This window comes from Argopecten irradians, chromosome 5 (assembly GCF_041381155.1).
Source record: "Argopecten irradians isolate NY chromosome 5, Ai_NY, whole genome shotgun sequence".
NCBI classification, from domain to species: domain Eukaryota; kingdom Metazoa; phylum Mollusca; class Bivalvia; order Pectinida; family Pectinidae; genus Argopecten; species Argopecten irradians.
The window spans coordinates 23,698,444-23,723,933 of NC_091138.1; the positions used below are offsets into that span (position 1 = coordinate 23,698,444).

Genomic DNA, 25,490 nt, shown 5'->3' on the forward strand with positions numbered 1-25,490 from the left:
AACAGCAATGACTTAGCTTATTGTTTACTAAAAGTAATGTATCAGATTTTTTATAACCATGTAGAGGTTATTCCTTGTTTCTTGATGAATACCAGTTATATTTCACCGAATGAGGAGGAAACTTTGATACTTTTACATTTGTTTTCTCGCTTTTACAAAAGACCATCACTACTTAAGAATATTCCGCCATTGTATTGTACAGAGCGATTGCCCTTTCGAAATTTTATGAGCATAACGTCATATTTCTGCACAAAAATATGACGTAATTTTTGTGTTCAAACTGATGGCATAACAATCAAAATGACATTTTCGTTGCCAATGCTGCATTCCGATATATGTAATATTCGATAAATCATTGATATACATGGTTGTCATTAACTGCCCCTTCTTATTGTTTTCCCAAAACATGCATCACCATTAAATGTAAAAGAAAATGAAAGCAAGACTATAATATGAAGAATGGATGTCACAATAAGCTAATTTATTTGAATTGACATGTTTATATGTTACAAATGTTATTACACACAATAACTCTTTTGTCCCACGATGGACCAATCAAATGAAAGTCACCCCCTTCAATCGTTACATTCTTTGTATTTAACAGGTTATCATAGACTTGACCTATCGTCATGACATCAGACAATGTTTGTTTTAGTGAAACTACCATTGAATTAATGTCCACGGCACTATCATTTATTTAGGAATTGTCAGTATTAATCACAGACTGGTATTAATCTTTACTTTATCCTTATAACATTAATTTCATAGACCTGATTAAACTTTGAAATACAATGTAACTGAGATAAGTAAGTAAACATATCATTTTTGTTGTTAGATTCTATAAGATCCCATGTTACTGCTAAAACACTTTTTTGGTAAGATTCTATAAGATTCCATGTAACCGGTAAAATACTTTTCGAGGTAAGATTCTATAAGATCCCATGTTACCGGTAAAACATTTTTTTGTGGTAAGATTCTATAAGATCCCATGTTACCGGTAAAACACGTTTTGTGGTAAGATTCTATAAGATCCCATGTTACCAGTAAAACATTTTTTTGTGGTAAGATTCTATAAGATCCCATGTTACCGGCAAAACACTTTTTGTGGTAAGATTCTATAAGATCCCAGGTTACTGGTAAAACACTTTTTGTGGTAAGATTCTATAAGATCCCATGTTACCGGTAAAACATTTTCTTGTGGTAAGATTCTATAAGATCCCATGTTACTGGTGAAACACTTTTTGTGGTAAGATTCTATAAGATCCCATGTTACCGGTAAAACATTTTCTTGTGGTAAGATTCTATAAGATCCCATGTTACTGCTAAAACACTTTTTTGGTAAGATTCTATAAGATTCCATGTAACCGGTAAAATACTTTTCGAGGTAAGATTCTATAAGATCCCATGTTACCGGTAAAACATTTTTTTTGTGGTAAGATTCTATAAGATCCCATGTTACCGGTAAAACACGTTTTGTGGTAAGATTCTATAAGATCCCATGTTACCGGTAAAACATTTTTTGTGGTAAGATTCTATAAGATTTGGTGAAAAACTTTTGTGGTAAGATTCTATAAGATCCCATGTTACCGGTAAACATTTTTTTGGTAAGATTCTATAAATCCCATGTTACCGGTAAAAACACTTTTTGTGGTAAGATTCTATAAGATCCCATGTTACCGGTAAAACATTTTCTTGTGGTAAGATTCTATAAAATCCAATGTTACCGGTAAAACACGTTTTGTGGTAAGATTCTATAAGATCCCATGTTACCGGTAAAACATTTTTTGTGGTAAGATTCTATAAAATCCAATGTTACCGGTAAAAACATTTTTTGTGGTAAGATTCTATAAGATCCCATGTTACCGGTAAAACACTTTTTGTGGTAAGATTCTATAAGATCCCATGTTACTGGTAAAACACTTTTTGTGGTAAGATTCTATAAGATCCCATGTTACCGGCAAAACACTTTTTGTGGTAAGATTCTATAAGATCCCAGGTTACCGGTAAAACATTTTCTTGTGGTAAGATTCTATAAGATCCCATGTTACTGGTGAAACACTTTTTTGTGGTAAGATTCTATAAGATCCCATGTTACCGGTAAAACATTTTCTTGTGGTAAGATTCTATAAGATCCCATGTTACCGGTAAAACATTTTTTTGTGGTAAGATTCTATAAGATCCCATGTTACCGGTAAAACATTTTTTGTGGTAAGATTCTATAAGATCCCATGTTACTGGTAAAACACTTTTTGTGGTAAGATTCTATAAGATCCCATGTTACCGGTAAAACATTTTTTGTGGTAAGATTCTATAAGATCCCATGTTACTGGTGAAACACTTTTTGTGGTAAGATTCTATAAGATCCCATGTTACCGGTAAAACATTTTCTTGCGGTAAGATTCTATAAGATCCCATGTTACTGGCGAAACACTTTTTGTGGTAAGATTCTATAAGATCCCAGGTTACTGGTAAAACACTTTTTGTGGTAAGATTCTATAAGATCCCATGTTACTGGTAAAACACTTTTTGTGGTAAGATTCTATAAGATCCCATGTTACCGGTAAAACACTTTTTGTGGTAAGATTCTATAAGATCCCATGTTACTGGTAAAACACTTTTTTGTGGTAAGATTCTATAAGATCCCATGTTACCGGTAAAACATTTTCTTGTGGTAAGATTCTATAAGATCCCATGTTACCGGTAAAACATTTTCTTGTGGTAAGATTCTATAAGATCCCATGTTACCGGTAAAACATTTTTTTGTGGTAAGATTCTATAAGATCCCATGTTACCGGTAAAACATTTTTGTGGTAAGATTCTATAAGATCCCATGTTACCGGTAAAACACTTTTTTGGGTAAGATTCTATAAGATCCATGTTACCGGTAAAATACTTTTCGAGGTAAGATTCTATAAGATCCCATGTTACCGTAAAACATTTTTTTTGTGGTAAGAGATTCTATAAGATCCCATGTTACCGGTAAAACACGTTTTGTGGTAAGATTCTATAAGATCCCATGTTACCGGTAAAACATTTTTTTGTGGTAAGATTCTATAAGATCCCATGTTACTGGTGAAAAAACTTTTTGTGGTAAGATTCTATAAGATCCCATGTTACCGGTAAAACATTTTCTTGTGGTAAGATTCTATAAAATCCCATGTTACCGGTAAAACACGTTTTGTGGTAAGATTCTATAAGATCCCATGTTACCGGTAAAACATTTTCTTGTGGTAAGATTCTATAAAATCCAATGTTACCGGTAAAACACGTTTTGTGGTAAGATTCTATAAGATCCCATGTTACCGGTAAAACACTTTTTGTGGTAAGATTCTATAAGATCCCAGGTTACTGGTAAAACACTTTTTGTGGTAAGATTCTATAAGATCCCATGTTACTGGTGAAACACTTTTTGTGGTAAGATTCTATAAGATCCCATGTTACCGGTAAAACATTTTCTTGTGGTAAGATTCTATAAGATCCCATGTTACTGGTGAAACACTTTTTTGTGGTAAGATTCTATAAGATCCCATGTTACCGGTAAAACATTTTCTTGTGGTAAGATTCTATAAGATCCCATGTTACCGGTAAAACACGTTTTGTGGTAAGATTCTATAAGATCCCATGTTACCGGTAAAAGATTTTTTGTGGTAAGATTCTATAAGATCCCATGTTACTGGTGAAACACTTTTTGTGGTAAGATTCTATAAGATCCCATGTTACCGGTAAAACATTTTCTTGCGGTAAGATTCTATAAGATCCCATGTTACTGGTGAAACACTTTTTGTGGTAAGATTCTATAAGATCCCATGTTACCGGTAAAACATTTTCTTGTGGTAAGATTCTATAAGATCCCATGTTACCGGTAAAACACGTTTTGTGGTAAGATTCTATAAGATCCCAGGTTACTGGTAAAACACTTTTTGTGGTAAGATTCTTTAAAATTCCTTGTTATCGGTAAAACATTTTTTGTGGTAAGATTCTATAAGATCCCAGGTTACTGGTAAAACATTTTTTGTGGTAAGATTCTATAAAATTCCTTGTTATCGGTAAAACACTTTTTGTGGTAAGATTCTATAAGATCCCAGGTTACCGGTAAAACACTTTTTGTGGTAAGATTCTTTAAAATTCCATGTTACCGGTAAAACACTTTTTGTGGTAAGATTCTATAAGATCCCATGTTACCGGTAAAACACTTTTTGTGGTAAGATTCTTTAAAATTCCTTGTTATCGGTAAAACATTTTTTGTGGTAAGATTCTATAAGATCCCAGGTTACTGGTAAAACGCTTTTTGTGGTAAGATTCTCTAAGATTCCTTGTTATCGGTAAAACACTTTTTGTGGTAATATTCTATAAGATCCCATGTTACTGGTAAAACACTTTTTGTGGTAAGATTCTTTAAAATTCCATGTTATCGGTAAAACATTTTTTGTGGTAAGATTCTATAAGATCCCATGTTACTGGTAAAACACTTTTTGTGGTAAGATTCTATAAAATTCCATGTTATCTGTAAAACACTTTTTGTGGTAAGATTCTATAAGATCCTATGTTACCGGTAAAACGCTTTTTGTGGTAAGATTCTCTAAGATCCCATGTTACTGGTAAAACACTTTTTTGTGGTAATATTCTATAAGATCCCATGTTACTGGTAAAACATTTTTTGTAGTAAGATTCTATAAGATCCCATGTTACTGGTAAAACATTTATTGTGGTAAGATTCTATAAAATTCCATGTTATCGGTAAAACACTTTTTGTGGTAAGATTCTATAAGATCCCAGGTTACTGGTAAAACACTTTTTGTGGTAAGATTCTTTAAAATTCCATGTTATCGGTAAAACATTTTTTGTGGTAAGATTCTATAAGATCCCATGTTACTGGTAAAACACTTTTTGTGGTAAGATTCTATAAAATTCCATGTTATCTGTAAAACACTTTTTGTGGTAAGATTCTATAAGATCCCATGTTACCGGTAAAACATTTTTTGTGGTAAGATTCTCTAAGATCCCATGTTACTGGTAAAACATTTTTTTGTGGTAAGATTCTATAAGATCCCATGTTACCGGTAAAACGCTTTTTGTGGTAAGATTCTCTAAGATCCCATGTTACTGGTAAAACATTTTTTTGTGGTAATATTCTATAAGATCCCATGTTACTGGTAAAACACTTTTTGTGGTAAGATTCTATAAGATCCCATGTTACTGGTAAAACACTTTTTGTGGTAAGATTCTATAAGATCCCATGTTACTGGTAAAACACTTTTTATGGTAAGTCTATAAGATCCCATGTTACGGTAAAACATTTTTGTGGTAAGATTCTATAAGATCCCATGTTACTGGTAAAACACTTTTTGTGGTAAGATTCTATAAGATCCCATGTTACTGGTAAAACATTTTTTATTTTTTGTGGTACATTTTGGTAAGATTCTATAAGATCCCATGTTACGTAAAACATTTTTTGGTAAGATTCTATAAGATCCCATGTTACGTAAACACTTTTTTGGTAAGTAAGATTTAAGATCCCATGTTACTGGTAAAACACTTTTTGTGGTAAGATTCTATAAGATCCCATGTTACTGGTAAAACACTTTTTGTGGTAAGATTCTATAAGATCCCATGTTACTGGTAAAACACTTTTTGTGGTAATATTCTATAAGATCCCATGTTACTGGTAAAACATTTTTTGTGGTAATATTCTATAAGATCCCATGTTACTGGTAAAACACTTTTTGTGGTAAGATTCTATAAGATCCCATGTTACCGGTAAAACACTTTTTGTGGTAAGATTCTATAAGATCCCATGTTACTGGTAAAACACTTTTTGTGGTAAGATTCTCTAAGATCCCATGTTACTGGTAAAACACTTTTTGTGGTAATATTCTATAAGATCACATGTTACTGGTAAAACACTTTTTGTGGTAAGATTATATAAGATCCCATGTTACCGGTAAAACACTTTTTGTGGTAAGATTCTATAAGATCCCAGGTTACTGGTAAAACATTTTTTGTGGTAAGATTCTCTAAGATCCCATGTTACCGGTAAAACAATCAACATTCGTTAATGTTTTTGTATAATCTTAGAGTTACAGTGGAATTTTATCACCAAATTAACGTGTTCCCTTGTCTGATAATATTAATCGCTGATTCCAGTTGAAATGTTAATTTTTCTTATGTTTATATCGGGGTAGGCCTGATACTATTGTCAAGTTGAGTAGCATCAAAGGTAAACTATTTAAACTATCTTCTTATTGGGGAAAACCAAAAGGTAATTGAAATGAAATTTCTTTTCTGATTAATATATATGTTCATATCTTTGCAACCTCAGTTCCAAACCAGGCCTTGAGCTGGCAACGTCTGTTAAAAGTACAGATGGAATACACAGTGTTGTTCGAAATTGTACTTTTTCATTGTCTCTAATTTAGTTAGATTTGTCCAGTGTCTCTGGAGCACAAACTCATCATGCGGAGTGTCTGGTTTGTTTCTTTTTAAAAAAGCTCCACCGCCGACAGAGCATAAAATATACACATCGTTTTAACAATAACTGGTATTAACTCATGTAAAAATATGTCTATCTAACACAAAAAATTATATGAAATAACTCTTTTTGCTTATTCCATATACTGCAAAGTGCCATGGACTTTTTTCGAGCCGCAATTATTTATTTTTATCATTTTTACCTTGAAGTAAAATAAGAATCTCACACTATTCAATTTTGGTAATGGTGTAAAGTAAGTAACTTTTGTGACTGAAGAAAACTGCTCCTGATTTTGAAAGAGAAGAAATACAGTTCATCAGCTACCATTTGTGGGGGTTATGTTATTGATGATTTGGTGACAGTTTTGGTTGATATTGTAAAGGAAATAATCAGTGTTCAGTGTTTTTTCTTAAATAGAATGAATTTTATCATATATGTCTATTGTTGATGATTCATATAACAGGTAATGGATCCTTGGTTTGATTATTTAAACCTTTTTATATTCAAAGTATTTCTGTATTTTGAATTTTGCCATATCATCAACAAAACTAATAAAGAACACCGTAAAAGATTTGTTTTTGTTTTTGTTAAACAGGTTTTTATACTCGATGGATAGAGGTTGTTATTATTTTAGTACATATGTATGTATAGAACTACCAAACCGTGTACCTGATGATTCACCTTCATACATGGTTAATTAAGTAACCAGTTACCGTGACCTACTTACATGACCACAATGAACTAACATACCCGTTTATGTTATTTGTAAACGACAAATATATAGCAGTAAAACGATATACTTATGATTATTAAAATGTTCTTAGATACAGTAGCGATTAGTGAAATGTTTTAGTCAAATACATACAAGTGATATCACGATATAACTCAATCCCTCATAAACGATGTAATGAATGGCAATTAGGTGAAATTAGATTGTAGCTTAATTAATTTCCAAGCACGGACAATAAGGACAGTGCTATAAAATAAAAAAGAAAACATAACAACAAAGACAAAAAGTATTGACAACAACTGGTTTTATTTTCTTCTTCGGGAAGTTAATGAAATTGGTCATAGGACAACGATAGTTTAAAACAATTATACAATACATTGTTTATCTGTGTGTCTGGGGTTAAGTTAGGTTCAGTTGTTCAACACTGTTTTCTGGGGTCATTTGTTATAGTCTTTTTATTACCAATGGCCCAAAGCTAATGTCATACACCAATAGTAAGACTGACTTTATGGAAATGCGATTAGTCCTCAATACTTCTTGGTTAATCAGTTAACTTAGAAATGATTTAGTTAAAGCATTAAAATAATGATGTCATTATATGATTGAACCAATTAAAACATAGCAAGTTCAATAATTATATTGTAGACATGTTTGTAATCGTGTAAGTTGTAGTAACATGTATAGGTAGTTTTTATTGATATAAACATTAAGTTAATGAAAGATTGTTTTTGAATTTAATACACATGTAGCATGTAATTAACTTCACGAAATAAAAATATGGTGATCAAAGCTGAATACATTACTATTAAGTTATGTAAATGGGATTTTTGTTGTATGCATTGTATGATTTTCATTTTTTACATTGTTTATTATTGATATTGTTACCATCCTAATAAGGATCACATCAACTTTACAAAATATTATTATTTTATGTAAACACATTGATATTTTTTTTAAATCCCTTTCGCATTTGTGAAGCATCTAATATTTTCCGTGATATTTGGAAGGATTACATACCTGATTAAATCTAAAGGATTCCCTATAATTCCAAGTAATCAGAAGTAGAATTCATTGTATGTTTACAGAGACTGGAATATAATGAATGTTATATGAAAGTTCACACTTTGTATCGAAATTCTTCGAATTTAACAATCAATCTTCCAAGAAATGTGAAATCAACACATGTTATACAAGTGTTGTAATTGTTTTTGGAAAAGTCCTTTTTGTAGTTACATTTGACCAATAAATGATTAAAATAAACATAACAGAACACAATTGCTCAAAGGGTGAACATCGATATTGTAACTATGATACAATATTCAATGGAAGTATATATGTCGACAAATATTATACAGCTCAAGGAATCATCGCCTAACTGATTATGAAAACAATTTAGACATGTACATGTTTTAAGTAGATTTTAACTTACTTGGATTTTCGGAAAATAAGTGATTCACTTTTTACAATAGCTCCCAATTATAACCTGTTTAGATGATGAAAGTGTCCTTGTCGTCATTTTCTTGAAAAGTTTGTATCGCTTATTGTGTAGCATTTGCAACTCTTCTTCAAGATATCACTGCTGAATTAAAAAAATATAACTTTTTCGTTTGAAACCATTTTCCTATTAAGTCAACGGTACTGATGTTAAATATAAATACATGAATCTGACCAATGAAATCTTGTCGTGTCGACGAGCGATTTTTGCCGAACCTTGTGCGTTAGTGGAGAGGCTCTACAAAGTGAAAATATTGACGACAGGAAATAATAAAACACAAGTCAAAGAAAGTTTTATCATGATATTTATTATAATTATTTATTGCCTTTAATAAATCGTTTAATGCGTTGTAATTTACCCGAAATTCCCGAAATAGGTAACCCTCGGGAGCAGCTTCCGAAGGATCCCGAAAATATGTAAATCAACTTTTATGTTATTGATTTTTTTTTTCATCATGACAATATATATGGATGTCTCTTACAAAATTAAAACTAAACAGTATGTTTTAAAATTTATTATTTTCTTCAAATCAAATTATTAGCATTGCAAGTCATGTGATCAGTTTTGAAGAATACATGTGGCCTCGTTGTGACATCGAGTATAGAATGTTGTGAACTTTCCCGAAGGGATTTACTGGTTGGCTTGGTAATATTGTTAACTTAGAAAACTGCAAGTTACAGATCGATAAATGTGTTTAAAGTAACATAGACGAGGAAGTCATTTTCTGTGATTTTTCTTGGAATATTAAAGGATGGTTTTATCGAATGGTAACGGAGCCTTCTTGAAGGTGTGGCGAACAACTTCCGAATGACGCAGGCATATGTAGTCAACAATTCCCATACCACATCCCTCGTATCAATATTTGCACATATATTATGTAGGTGTTATATGATAATTCCAAGTTTTGGAAAATATAAGATTAAGATGTTGATTTGTTTTGCTATCATGTTACTTTTATTTTGCAGGATGTGTATCTGAAGTGAGAGAGCATTGCGATAGACGCCATGTTGAATAAAGACTATGACCTGAGCGTGTACGAACAAGTACTGTTTGATAACGGTCAGGCCAGAATCTCTTTTATTGTTACTCTTTTGAAAGTTTTATCTAACTGTAAGTGAATATTATATATATTATATCCAATCTTCTTGTTTTTTTTTTCTTTCTGTGGTATATGTCAATGTTTGTGTACCTTTTTACAACTCTAATTCCGAACCGGTGCAATTTTGTGTTTACAAAGTATGTACATGTAGGCCTATATTTATTTTAATATAATCAATCTACGCGGAAGGTGTTTTTTTTTATTTATGAATTTATCCTAACTTATAATGAACTACATCAATATGCACCAGCCTTGTATCAATTTTCCTGTCACGTGTGTTGGTTAAACAGTCGGATGAATTATCTGAATACTGGTTAGATGTTTCGTTATTTGGATCACTCAAATAATTATGACATATGTAGTAAAATTTGCTCGGGAATTCCTTAACGAATATAAAACCTGATTACTATAGTAAAACTTGGCTAACAGTATTAGTGACGATATTCAATATGATCCACTCTGATTGAATCATAATGCTGATCATATTGTACATCCTACATGTATGCATGATACATTGTATGAAGAATGTTTTTTTAATCAAATTATGACGTCATAATCACCGGATGGTGGGACTAATCGAAGGTATATTGTACTTTACTAAGGTCATTTAGGGCCAAGTTTAAACATCTTATATTTCTACTCGATAGAGATAAAATGTTATTTATTTTTGCCTTCTACGAATTTAGAACGAAGCATAATATGGAGGTTTTAGGAAACGAAATCGAAATAATTTAATAAGTTAATTAAGCAACGTCATAACTATATACACTTTAAAAAGTATTTCGACTTTTTTTATATATCTTACACTTGTAAATAACCGAATACATGCATGACAAGAATTATTCCAACCCACCAACTAAAATAACAACAATAAAATATGTAAGACATTTTAGGTAGGATTAACTTATACGTAACTGTTTGTGTATATTAAACGAAAGAAAACTTACGTAATAGTCAATAGATTGAACTCCAATAACGAATCATGACAACAGTGTTGTACTGTACATCTGATCGGCTAACACTCCCCTCGTGGTGTGTTGGCGAGATATGTAATCTACTGCGCAAAAATCAATTCCTGGAAAATTAACATCAGACCACAAACCGTCCGAATGGAAATATCCGCGTTTTTATTCCGTTAGATTATTGATGGTTATTATATGAGATTCCCGGAATAGTTTTAAAAGTCAATAAGAAGTATAATGTTCAAATTAGGTAACTATACGGATACAATATTCCAGGTGTTCAGTAACGAATTATGCGGAATTCTATATTTAGGATCAATTCATTACCGTTTTTACCTTGAATAGAGATGAGATTAGACGATAACAATACATTCTGTTCAGGAGAAAATTCTATATTTAGTATCTTATATCACTATCACTTCCCTAAAATTTCATTTGTAAAGATGAATTTCTGGTAGACTCTATCATTTATTATATAACGATATTTTATTGTGATTATTTTTCCTGTATAAATGTTCTTCAAGATTATGAAAATAATGAATTACTCTCATAATAATTCAATATTGTGTTACATTACTAAAATGATGATTTTCATTTGCACTTTGACAATCGAACGGCATGTTGTAACAGATAGGAAAGCGAAACTACACTGTAGTTCTTTGTATACTAACATCTGAGCATTCACGAAAAATCATAGTCGAAAGTGATAGTAAATATGTCATGTTATTTCCTTAATTGTAAATGCAAATGATTTGAAGCGTGGTGTTATTGTGTTTACTATTTTCGATGGGAGTTATCCATACCATTCAACTCTGCGCTGTGAGCTAAAAATAGATTGAAGGGGAATCACCTACTGGTTTTCTCGGTATCGTAAGTTATAATACACGAGAGGGTTCCGAGAAACGTTCTTTCCGCGAAAATGTAGGTCAACATTATATAGTCATGTAAAGCTCGGAGACCGTGTTAGTTATAAAACAGATTCGGACGTGAACATAATACATGTCAAATTCACATACAAGAAGATCTAGAAGAAACTCGGGGAAAGAACAGAAGATATCTAAACAACCGATCTATTATTAATGAGTCCAGTCGACTTTCAACTCCTCAACCGACTCTGTGATTCAGAAGTTCATATGGCTGGCGACTCTGTGCCCCCTCCCCTACACCGGCCATGGCTGTTAGACAAACCGAAGGATAAGCCTACTGTGAAACAATGTGAGGATACAGCGGTCAGTTTGCCGACACCACCGGAGAGGATAATATATTACTGTGAACGAGACTTTCGAATACAGGAAGAAAATTTAAACAATATATGTGGATGTGGCTGGTATTATGCCAATACTACCAGCGAAATGGCTAAAGATATGTTACGTAAAAGCGAGGTGGGAACGTTTATCCTACGGGATAGTGTAGATCCCAGATTCCTATATTCACTAAGTATCAAAACTCCCAGAGGTGCTACCAGTATTCGAATAACGTATACCAAAGGGAAATTTCAACTTGACTGTCTAGAAAAATTAAAAAATCATTTGCCAAAATTTGACTCCACAGTGGCCCTTGTTGATCACTATGTGAGGGCGAGTAAAGGGGACTCTAAACGAAAGAATGTCAATAGGTTTTTAGAAAGTTCTGGAAAGAAAGACATGCCAGTTCTGTTGACTAAGCCGAGAGTGAAAATAGTACCATCACTACAACATTTGTGTCGACAAACAGTGAATCGTAGTCTGCCAAACAGTGTCGAACATGACTACTCCTTCCACAATCGTCAGGTAGACAAACTGGTGATGCTTCCTAATGGATTACGAACATTTCTTAAAAGTTATCCTTATCTGAACTGATCAGTGATGAGGGGTATGGAAAACAAAGAACAAATATCTACAATGAACGGGTTTCCTTGCTGGCTAACAAGGACTGTAGTTTCTGTGTGATAGTTACCATGGCCGTTCTTCAGTTTCAAGTCAGCAGTAGACGTGCAATGGTTACCATGGGAACAAATCAGTTACCCTGACTACAAGATGGATTGTTCGGCTGGAAAGCAGCAAATACCGAATAGGACATGGAAAGAGTTTCGAGGTGAATGAATGAATTTGTGACTAACAAATGTGATTTCCATGACAGGGATTTATATATATATATATAACTTTGTTTTACTTATTTATTTTATATTCTTGCTATCTACCTCGGTAAACAATCTAGACAATCAGTGTCCCAAATATCATGTGAACTGCCACGTTATAAACTCTGTGTTTCGGCTAGTCATAAACATGATAAACTGATTCGAACATTTAGACAATGGAGCCGGTATGATGTAGGATCCTAGTGGTGCATCACAACTTTCAAAACTTTAAAAAGGTCTTTTTCGAAAGGTTGTGTAGTTTTTACATCACAACTTTTAAAACTTTAAAAAGGTCTTTTTCGAAAGGTTTTGTAGTTGTACACTACATATTATTGAATCTGTCCATTTTTTGGCTGTATAGTTTGGGCTCCGAGATTGGTGCTACTTAACTGCCAGATACATGTATACAATTGAATGTGACTTAGTCCCTACATCTTAACGATTCTCATATCGGGAATGTGTATTTCTTTAGATACCGAAACATGCATTTAGTTGTACACAACTCGTTAAATTATTGTTTAATAAAAGTAGAAAATTACTCTGGTTTTGATTTCGTGTATCATTTGTTCTTTATGCTGACGCCGTTATCGGCTCGGCTCACGTAAGGCTTTTGTGGATTTTTTTTTTTTTTTTTTTTTGAAACATACAATGTATTAGAAAAAAGATTCTATTAACATATGTTTACTAGTACGTTAAAACCATCATGTAGACCCTATAGGACGACTGGTTTTAGTTTAAGTGCTTCATAATGTTTAGTTGTGTTTCAGGCTGGAATTTACGTGTTTCCAATTGATGCTATTGAATTTTCGACATTGTTGAATTCAAAATTGGAATTTAATTGAGTATATATACATAAACTCGAACGTTTCAGACGTGTGTTGTACAGAAATTGTACTTTTCAATCTCCATCGACTAAACATAATTACTTAATATAATTATGTGTACATAATTAAATTATATAAACTTTTTATATGCTCGCATTGGTTTCCTTACTCTGATAACATAAAATATTCAAACCTGATTCTGATAAAAGATAGTTGTGGAGATATACACGTGTATTCAGTCAGTCAATTCAATCAATGGAGATATCCACAAGACGATAAGATAGATTTTAGCAATGCTTACGCCGGTATAAAAATTAACATTTTTCGCGGAATTCTCGTGTGTAATTATAAAAAAACCCTGCCAGCTTTAATTATCATTGTGATAAGATAAGAGAACTTTAAATTTCTAGTATTATAAAAGAACGACTTTTTATATTGTATACTGGTATTGATCAATGACGATATAGATTTGACCAATCAGAGAATGACTCCTAGCTTACTTCCTAGTGGTGGCCATTCGTGGAAATCTAGACTAAGTTAAGTACTTTCGAACAGTATTGATATTGAAACCTACGTTGTGATAGATGTTTTACGTGTTCGGATATGAAACTATTAATCAGATACTCATGCTTTGCTGTTGACGACATGAGGTATACTTCACTACGACCTACTTTATACAGTGATAAGATAACGTACAAACTAGGTGTAATTTCTACTTATATCTAAATTAATCATTCAATGGTCAGCGTCTTATACGCAGGATATTTAATTTCTAATTGATGTAAGATTAAGTTATGAGCTGTTTTTTTTTTTTTTTTTTTTTTTTAAAACAGGATTATCGCATTTACACATTAATTGAAAAACTTCCTTATTTGGCATGTACTTTTATTGATTTGTTTAGTTTCGACAGGTATGGCAGTACAAAAAAAAGTACGTAGGATATAGGAATAGGATCGGCTTCACAACTAACATGACACATAAAACTGCACGTGACTGAATACAAACTATTCATACCCAGAGGATATCCCTAACAGGAGTGGCAAATCGTATTGTCCTCGAGGTGTCGGACTTCTTTTGATCAATGGCAGATTTTAAAATGCAAAGGCGTGTACATATATGATATAACTGTATGTGGTGACGTCAGTTTCGGTTCGTCACCTATGTACAATACATTCGGAGTAAATAAAATGTATAATGTCATTTTGAGCTCGTGTATAAAGCGGAATATGCGATCAAGGTATAGAGTGTCAAATCAAACCAAAGATGTAAATAACCATAAATATTTAATAGGTTCGGTTTCACAATAAAAAAAAGCATAAAAACTCCATAGCAACAAAAACCTTTATTACTGTAATTGTTGTCTGATAAAAGGCAGCAAGACTGCCAATTTGTATTTCGTAAGTCACTAACTGAATAATAATATTTAACATTAATATACACGCTTTCCATCTGTCACAATGACGATCATCCATTTTTTTAAAACAATACCGTTTAATTTTAGTTAACGGGATGTATACTAATTATTGTAATGGTCAATGCTGTTACAATCTCTCTCTGTGGATAGCTTGATGCATCGTTAAAATATGTTGGCCGTTTTTTAGGTCACCTGAGACGAAGTCTCAAGTGACCTATTCTAATCGCCTTTTGTCCGTCGTCGTGCGTCGTGCGTCGTGCGTCGTCCGTCGTCCGTCGTATGTCCGTAAACAATTTACATTTTCGACTTCTTCTCCAAAACTGCTGAAGCAATTTCAATGAAATTTTGCACAAACCTTCTAAGGCATAAGGCCAATCAAAATTGTGAATTATATGGTCCCCACCCCCCAGGGGGCTGTGGGAGGGGCCAAAAGGGGTAAAATTGAGTAAAATTTCAAAAATCTTCTTCTCTACTCACAGATGTGGTAGAATCAAATACTCTTCACAGATAGAAAGGTCTTAAGGTCCTCTACAAAAATTGTGAATTATATGACCCTGGGGTCTCTAGTTTCCTCCTGGGGAGGGGGTTAAGTTTACTATACTTTATATTGAGAAAACACATTTTTGCGCATTATTTGGTCATTTGTAATAGGAAATGAGTCAAATGTTGTCAGAATTATCAGTATGAGATGGCCATTTAATCCTATTAACAAATTTTCTATAACTGACCCCCAGGGGCCTTAGAGGCGGGGTCAAAAGGGGTCAAATAGGCTAAAACTTCAAAAATCTTCTTCTGAAATTCTGGATATGGTAGAATCAAATACTTTTCATAAATAGAAAGGTCTTAAGGTCCTTTACAAAAATTGTGAATTATATGACCCTGGGGTCTCACGTTTCCCCCTGGGGAGGGGGTCAAGTCTACTATAGTTTATATAGGGAAAACACATTTATGAGCATTTTTTGCTCAATTTTCATTGGAAACGAGTCAAACTTGGTTAGAATTATTAGCCTGAGATAGCATTTTAATATCATATCCACATTGGTTCTGGCCGACCCCCTGGGGGCAGAGGGGCGGGGCTAAAAAAGGGTCAAATAGGCTAAAACTTCAAAAATCTTCTTCTGAAATTCTGGAAATGGTAGAAACAAATACTTTTCATAAATAGAAAGGTCTTAAGGTCCTTTACAAAAATTGTGAATTATATGACCCTGGGGTCTCCTGTTTCCCCTTGGGGAGGGGGTCAAGTTTACTATAGTTTATATAGGGAAAACACATTTATGAGCATTTTTTGCTCAATTTTCATTGGAAACGAGTCAAACTTGGTTAGAATTATTAGCCTGAGATAGCATTTTAATATCATATCCATATTGGTCCAGGCCGACCCCCTTGGGCAGAGGGGCGGGGCCAAAAAAGGTCAAATAGGCTAAAACTTCAAAAATATTCTTTTAAAATTCTGGAAATGGTATAATCAAATACACTTTATAGATATGAAAAGGTCTTAAAGTTTGTTTATAAAAATTGTAAATTATATGACCCTGGGGTCTCCTGTTTCCCCTTGGGGAGGGGGTCAAGTTTACTATAGTTTATATAGGAAAAACACATTAATGAGCATTTCTTGCTCAATTTTCATAGGAAATGAGTCAAACTTGGTTAGAATTATTAGCCTGAGATAGCATTTTAATATCATATCCACATTGGTCCCGGCCGACCCCCTGGGGGCAGGGGGAGGGGCTAAAAAAGGGTCAAATAGGCTAAAACTTCAAAAATCTTCTAAAATTCTGGATATAGTAGAATAAAATAATTATAGATGGAAAGGTCTTCAGGTGTTTTATAAAAACTGTGAATTATATGATCTTTGGGTCTCACGTTACCCCCTGGGGAGGGGTCAAGTTTACTATAGTTTATATAGGAAAAACACATTAATGAGCATTTTTTGCTCAATTTTCATAGGAAATGAGTCAAACTTGGTTAGAATTATTAGCCTGAGATAGCATTTTAATATCATATCCATATTGGTCCAGGCCGACCCCCTGGGGGCAGAGGGGCGGGGCCAAAAAAGGTCAAATAGGCTAAAACTTCAAAAATATTCTTTTAAAATTCTGGAAATGGTATAATCAAATACACTTTATAGATATGAAAAGGTCTTAAAGTTTGTTTATAAAAATTGTAAATTATATGACCCTGGGGTCTCCTGTTTCCCCTTGGGGAGGGGGTCAAGTTTACTATAGTTTATATAGGAAAAACACATTAATGAGCATTTTTTGCTCAATTTTCATAGGAAATGAGTCAAACTTGGTTAGAATTATTAGCCTGAGATAGCATTTTAATATCATATCCACATTGGTCCTGGCCGACCCCCTGGGGGCAGGGGGGGGGGGGGCTAAAAAAGGGTCAAATAGGCTAAAACTTCAAAAATCTTCTAAAATTCTGGATATAGTAGAATCAAATAATTATAGATGGAAAGGTCTTCAGGTGTTTTATAAAAACTGTGAATTATATGATCTTTGGGTCTCACGTTACCCCCTGGGGAGGGGTCAAGTTTACTATAGTTTATATAGGAAAAACACATTAATGAGCATTTTTTGCTCAATTTTCATAGGAAATGAGTCAAACTTGGTTAGAATTATTAGCCTGAGATAGCATTTTAATATCATATCCATATTGGTCCAGGCCGACCCCCTGGGGGCAGAGGGGCGGGGCCAAAAAAGGTCAAATAGGCTAAAACTTCAAAAATATTCTTTTAAAATTCTGGAAATGGTATAATCAAATACACTTTATAGATATGAAAAGGTCTTAAAGTTTGTTTATAAAAATTGTAAATTATATGACCCTGGGGTCTCCTGTTTCCCCTTGGGGAGGGGGTCAAGTTTACTATAGTTTATATAGGAAAAACACATTAATGAGCATTTTTTGCTCAATTTTCATAGGAAATGAGTCAAACTTGGTTAGAATTATTAGCCTGAGATAGCATTTTAATATCATATCCACATTGGTCCTGGCCGACCCCCTGGGGGCAGGGGGGGGGGCTAAAAAAGGGTCAAATAGGCTAAAACTTCAAAAATCTTCTAAAATTCTGGATATAGTAGAATCAAATAATTATAGATGGAAAGGTCTTCAGGTGTTTTATAAAAACTGTGAATTATATGATCTTGGGGTCTCACGTTACCCCCTGGGGAGGGGTCAAGTTTACTTTAGTTTATATAGGAAAAACATATTTGTGAACATTATTTGCCCAATTTTCGTAGGAAATTAGTCAAACTTGATTAGAATTATTAGCCGAAGATATAGCATTTTAACATCCATATCCGTCCTCGATGACCCCCTGGGGGACCAGAGGGGCAGAACCAAACAGGGTCAAATTGATTAAAATTTCAAAAATACCTCTAAGTTCACAGGTTTGATGGAAGCAAATACTCTTCATAGTCTAAAAAGGTCAAATTTATAAATCACTGACCAACTTCAAGGCCCAGCATATAGTGTTTATATGTCTTTAATTTGTTTCATTATTTGTTTCATTATATATTCTAACTAAGGTGACCGTTAAGGCCCATGGGCCTCTTGTTTATATATAAAAATCATTTCTAAAGATATAAATCTTAATAGTTTTCCTCTTCACCTAGGAATTTCAGATGCATTTGCAAGACATACGTGTATTTCAAAATATGCATTATTTTATGTGAAGTAAATTATACTGTATGTAATCAATTTGTAACCTCAAAAATTGTCCCATAGAAGTGTATGTTTTCAGTGGATGACAGATGTTTCATCCACGTATGAGATCCGCTCCAACTAATACACGGTGTATTCCCATCAACAATTGGAAGTACACGAATTGCTCCTGCTTAGCCTTTGTGTACTTAACTGCCACAAAATATAATATTTTAACTTAGTTAGGTAATCCCCGAGTTATAACGCAGGACCACAGTATTCTAAACTATATGCGGGTAGATGAGCGCAATTCACGTCGTTTTCTTAGAAAAGTATGACGTTGCGCGCAAAAACACATGACGTCACAATCAATACCTACCATAGGAACCGTAATGATATATATATATATATATTTACACTTGCTAGGCTTGTTCACTATACGCAAGTACTAGCCGATTTTGTTTACCATAACTGCATGGTAGCATTGAACTAACGCCCCATAGAATATATTCTTAGAGGAATTGCTCCATACAGGCATGGTTAACATAAAAGCGCAATCCAATCCCTATATGAAGTTCTAAAGATCCTAGCGCTCTGCTAGTTTTACTACAACCGATAAGCAATGTAAAAAGTTACACAATTAATATAGTTTATTCCACTCATTTATAATAGACGTAACTTTTATGAAATGGCCGCGTGATATGAGCCCAAAAAGTGAGGATTAAAGTCAATATTATTGGATCTAAAAATTCATTTCATGTTAGCTTTTATAAAACGAGCCTAAGGAGTTTTCATTTTTGCGAGCCTTGGCGAGCAACAAAAAAAAACTTCGAGAGTTTCATAAAATCTCATATGAAATTAACACAATCCAGCGAAGGCCGTCATTTTGTCCCGCCTTTTTCCCACCGTCCGTTGACGTCACGTCATTTTGTCCCGCCTTTGTCCCACCGTCCCGTCATTTTGTCCCGCCTTTGTCCCACCATCTCCTGACGTCATGTCATTTTGTGCCATCGTCCATTGACGTCACATCATTTTGTCCCACCGTCCTTTGACGTCACGTCATTTTGTCCTGTCGTCCTTTGACGTCACGTCATTTTGTCCCGCCTTTGTCCCACCGTCTCCTGACGTCGTCATTTTCCCTAACGTTCTGTCATGACAACACAATGGACTATCTACCGACACAGCCAACAACAGTGCCCCAGGTTATTTGCACGGGCGAAGTCACTAGATATCGGGCGGATTATGTGATATATAGTTTATGAAACTGTACTATGCGAAAACTATTTTAATATATTGTATATAAAAGCTGTCCAGCGGGTGACCTAATATTCAACACTTCGTCAGAATGTTCCTCTTGGCCGATATCCAGAGGTCACTTTAATAAGACACTTAGTTGATCAATGAGTCGACAGAATATATCAGAATAAACTTTCGGTTTCCAGGAATGTTGTAGACGAGTTTATCCGCACGGAAACGAGTACTAAATATCTAGGTCAGAATGGTTCTAATACCAGAGCGTTTTGTTTCAGCTTATATATACCACAGCTTGGGATCATGGATCAGGCATGTCTGCTTATTTGTCGGCATCCTAGTTTGTTTAGAAGGTTTGCTTACTTAAGTTAGGATGGGGGAAATTGAGCAGATTGTTTACTGACATCTTTGTATTACATGTATATATTTTCGAAATGATTGATAGCTCCATAAGACAAAGATTAATACTGTCCGTCAAAAATAAACCCGGCCAATAGAAATATCGACATTATCTTTATTTACATACACATGTACTATGCACTTATTCAAGTATTTGTAAAAAAAATCGAGGGAAAAAAAACAAAACATAAGTCTACTTAGTATGATGTTTTCTTTTCTCTGTAGAATTAGGATTGCATTTGGAATGCTTCAGCCGCTGATGAATTTAATGGTTGACCAGGGTTTTATGAAACTTAAAACCGGTCGCTATACAAGTGGTCTCGTTAGGAGAAACATCACTTGCATGACATGGAGTGGGCTTCCAGTAAAGCATGTTACCGAGGATGGTCACTGTTGGGACGAGTTTAACAGGCATCTCAGATGATAACTTCATAATTGTCAATTGTCAACCTCTAGACAAATTTATTTATCTTTGGTAAACAGCAGAGGCGGGAGAAAAGCGCCGAAATAGAAATAAAGGCTAGGACTGAAAAGGAGAGCGCAAGCGCACTGGAAAATGGTAAAGGTAAGTTGAATTCGTGGAACAACATTTCGAAGTTTACATCGTGACAGTTTTATTCAGGGCGGCCATAGTAATGGACAATGCCATCGAAACTACTAACGTAGATGGATAAAGGGAAATCATTGGTACAACAGTTGACATCCCGCAGACCAAACTAGACAAAGAGGGAACTATTACAGCGTCTGGATAGAAAACGATAGACATGAAAAACATCTATCCTTCATAACACTGAAGACCCGTTTATGACCAAACGCGGGTTTCTAGTTCAGTCTACGGACTTTTACTTGTAGGTTTACCTGTCTGAATGAAAATTGGGTACACAGATCGTACATGTAATTACATTCGTTTTGTATAGAATGGGGACTTGTAATTGAGATACAATACGGGACAAAGATGCAGAGTATAATTTAAATCTAAGAAGTGAAATATGGGGGTCCCACCCACCAGTCTTCATTAGAAGGTTTTCACTAGCGAATACCATAGCGCAAACAGCAAAGCGAACGTCCAAATGATTGTCCACAGAGAACAAAACCGAACCGAAGTGTTGTGATCTATGGCAAAGTCAGCATTTTTTGACCATTCAATCAAGAATGATTAATTTAGAAAGATGACCTATCCATTTATAGACAGGCCTTATTGAGGATTGTTCCGTGCATGGTCCAACAGCCGATCAGAGGTTTTGTTGTAGCCAGTATCTCGCTTCCTGTGTGATAACATCCATCCTACTACCAATTATCTAATGCATTACTCATTGGATTGTGTGATCTGTGTGAAGTCCTCGTCTAATAATCAATGTAAAATGAGAACAGAAATAGTGGATACTTTTTACAATCATCTTTTTTATTTACATATTGCACATATGGGTCAACTATCACAATACTGCTTCGTATCCAACAAACACCAGTGTCCCTGAACAGAATAATTCCCAGACTAGGTCTGTTGACAGGAATCAAAACAATGTAGTCTTGGTAAACTGTACTTCTGTTAAAACATCACTTCTGATCAAAACATTTCTTAATAGTCATTTTCTCATTTAGTTTCGAAATAAACAGTATTTCCAAATCAGATCAGATATTTGAAAGATCAAAACATTTATGCAATCCATTCATGTTATACAAAACAACACCTCCCATTATACTCATCATTATCGTCTTGGAGTTAAAATAATAATTTGAACTTCAATATGCATGATTAAATATCAACAAAGATTTGTGACTCTTCATAACAAAATCAGTATTCATTATTTTGTAACAACAGACTAATTTATCATTAACAAAGCTGTTTTTAATCTTCCCAATTTTAACAAATTAACAAAGCTGTTTTTAATCTTCCCAATTTTAACAAATTTGATTTCGTTCCACTCCAAAACACGAATAAAACAATATACACAGAAAAGTGGGGTCGTATTTCAAACCCATTCCATCCAAACATATATCATATACCATGTAGCCCAACATTGCATAAAGAGGAATACATAATTAATCAGAGCTTGTCTCGGGTATCGAAGTGATGTGGTCAATATTATAGGTACGGGAAACATATACATATCAATTGATACATTTCTATATTATTTATCTTCATTAAAACTTGGATATATATATATATATATATATATATATATATATATACACACAAAACATTATTTCCTTACAATGGATATATCCTAACAACAAACACGTATCTGTATGTACATCATAAAACAAAATCTTGATTATATAACCATAGTAATGTACAGCATGACAATTTCGTGGCTACTTTCTTCCGAACTTTCAAACTATTTCGTAAGTTGAAATATTCCTGATTATAGATGTTGAAATAATATTTATTTACAGTATTATATAAAACATTTTCAATGTGGCTTCATATTGATAGCACCCATTAAACCATCGGAAGATTTCTACCCTACGAACAATTCATTTATACAGTATGTAAAATACATACTGTGATAAATGGAGCCTTATGTTAATGTTTGTACCGAACTAAACCCTGACCCGAGACTGGTGTTATCAGAGACCTGATATCAGTATACCTAGATACTCGATCCTCTATAACACGATATACCTTCCATAGTATCGACACAACACTTTATTTCACTTACCCCGATAGCTGTCAACATGATGGTTACAAACTCAGTGTATAATGACTAAAACCCACTGATGGTCTAATACCCTGAGTCGGTAATCCTGGTTGTAGATTGACATTACTAAATATCAATCAATAGGATTGTTTATATAAATTACTCAAATGCTGGATCTATAAACAATCTTCACGCAAAACAAATACAATCATCCAAGCTCTTTGTTTCATATCAGTATTTTTTGAAGATGAAATTTATTAGGTGGTAAAGTCTACCTTCGTTCTTCCGAGAAGTCGTAAATCTCTAAGACAGCATTATTTAGTTTTAAAGTGTTTTATAGATCAATAAATAAAGGTTTTAATTGAGAAACAGTTGAAGATCATCAACACTTGTACTTCATTCCAGCACCCTACTCACGTACATTGTATTACTTCTTCCAGCACCCTACTCACGTTGTAACATGATTTCTTAATCATAGACTAGATAACCGACATTCAACTGACTTCAAATGTCACTCAGAAAGGTGATTTCAGAACAGAAGTGCATAATCATCTGCAGTACTTTTTTGCAGATTTTGTTGTTTGAACAGACCGTACAATTCCCTAATGGTACACGAAATAAACCTAAAACACCCTCGTCTAGCTACCCAAGCACTAATACATAGATAAACATGAATGTCACCCCAATACATGCATTAAAAACATTGTATAATTTAGCTTATCTTAGAATACCTTAAAACCACATTAAAGTAGCTGGTCTTCTACATAAGTAAACCTGGATGAAACATATAAATCACTAGATCCTTCTATGTGAGAGAAATTTTCTGAGAGAAATTAATCTGTGCCTAATAACTTTGGGGAATCAAACAATTATAGAGGCAATTATGTTCAAACAACAGAACATATTCTGAAGCCTCTCACCTATCTGGTCTCTGTATTTCGAGAACTAGATGAAGAGATGATCTCTACACCCCACTGGTTTCTGCACTCTGAGAACTAGATGAGGAAGGCGATCTCTATACCTCATTGGTCTCTGTATTCCGAGAACTAGATGAGGAGGCGATCTGTATACCCCACTGGTCTCTGTACTCCGAGAACTAGATGAGGAAGGTGATCTCTATACCCCACTAATCTCTGTATTCCGAGAACTAGATGAGGAAGGCGATCTCTACACCCTACTAGTCTCTGTATTCCGAGAGTAAAATTAGGAAGGCGGTCTCTACACCCCACTAGTCTCTGTACTCTGAGAATAAGATGAAGAAGGTGATCTCTATACCCCACTTGTCTCTGTACTAGATGAGGAAGGCGATGTTTTCTGCTGTCCCCCACCTCCATCCTCATCTGAGAACTTATAGTGTTCCTGTACGATCTGGGCCAGTTTTGTGAGCTGGTCTGATGTTTTATGCTCTTGACCAGACCTGGCCAAACTGGTATGTTCCACCCTGGCATTGCTTACCTCTGCTTCAGCTCCCTTAGGTGCATTATAAGCAAATTGAGGCTTTCCCGACAGTTTGTCATCTTTACTTTTATCTTGCAATACAATGTCAATTTGACTGCTGCTTCCACTACTAGTACTGGAGGTGTCGCTCACACTTCGGATCCGCTCCATTTCTACAGGTGCTATCAACTTTGGAGAGTCTGTGCTACTTGTAGGTAGACATGCTCCGTTCTCTCCCTGGGGAATAAGAGACAGTGCTGGTGCCTCAGCTGGTCGTAACGTTTTAGGTGACTGATGGGCAATTTCCTTTGCCTTCACTTTTTGTCGACTGGATTCCTCATCAGATGAAGTTGATGAAGCGCATTTGGACTGCTTCGATGACACGTGGATTGGGGGACTACTTTTACTATGTGGTCGTCTGACTGGTGTTGAGCTGCGATCACGTTTTTCAACTTCTATTGCCAGAGAAGTGGAGCGACCTCGACTCTGTTTGACCCCCTCTGGCCTCTTTGGACTGTGTGAGTGACTCCTACTATGAGAGCTAGAGGAAAGAGTCATTATTTTGGAATCTGACAATTTACGAGCGGAATGCCTTTTCTTCTTCCTTGACAAGTCCTCAAGAGGTATGTCCTGTGATTCCACCGGGGATGGGGAATGTCGCCTTGGTGAGGCTCCCCCCGTCTGTTGATTAAAAGAATGGTAGGCAAAGCTTGTTGCTTCCTCAGCAACTTCAACATCATCCTTTCCTGTCTGCTCAGAGTTCTTACTCTTAGTGCTGGAGGATCCATCTGGAACATTCGGCAGCAATCTGTGGCCAGACTTACTTGTCACTGAATGGGAGCCAGTGGAGTTTTCAGATGGTGTTGGACTAGAGGAATGGCCAGATGTCACTCGCACTGCATGTCCACGCCCTAAAACGGAAGAAAAATATATCAACAATCTGGACTTTGGCGTTCTATGTAAGAATGGGGTGGAATAAGGGACACTGCTCTTTGTTTTAAAGAAGTAAG

General features: G+C 34.6%; 2 protein-coding genes across 2 annotated transcripts in view; one reads left to right on the forward strand and one right to left on the reverse strand.

The window, feature by feature from the left end:
• Nucleotides 1–11,424: 11,424 nt before the first annotated feature.
• Nucleotides 11,425–13,414, forward strand: LOC138323281 (suppressor of cytokine signaling 2-like). The gene has a single exon (XM_069267757.1). It carries the CDS (start codon nucleotides 11,835–11,837, stop codon nucleotides 12,591–12,593), a length of 759 nt encoding a protein of 252 aa, XP_069123858.1. The 5' UTR covers nucleotides 11,425–11,834; the 3' UTR covers nucleotides 12,594–13,414.
• An 8,864-nt stretch (nucleotides 13,415–22,278) lies between these two features.
• LOC138323282 (protein CLEC16A-like) overlaps nucleotides 22,279–25,490 on the reverse strand; it is a 58,035-nt gene continuing 54,823 nt past the window's right edge. The window contains 1 exon segment of the mRNA XM_069267758.1: nucleotides 22,279–25,391. Within this exon segment, the coding sequence (XP_069123859.1) occupies nucleotides 24,313–25,391 (1,079 nt within the window). The 3' untranslated portion in view covers nucleotides 22,279–24,312.

Coding starts and splice junctions, on each gene's coding strand:
- LOC138323281 (XM_069267757.1), top strand. CDS start 11,835: ATGAGTCCAGTCGACTTTCAACTCCTCAACCGACTCTGTGATTCAGAA.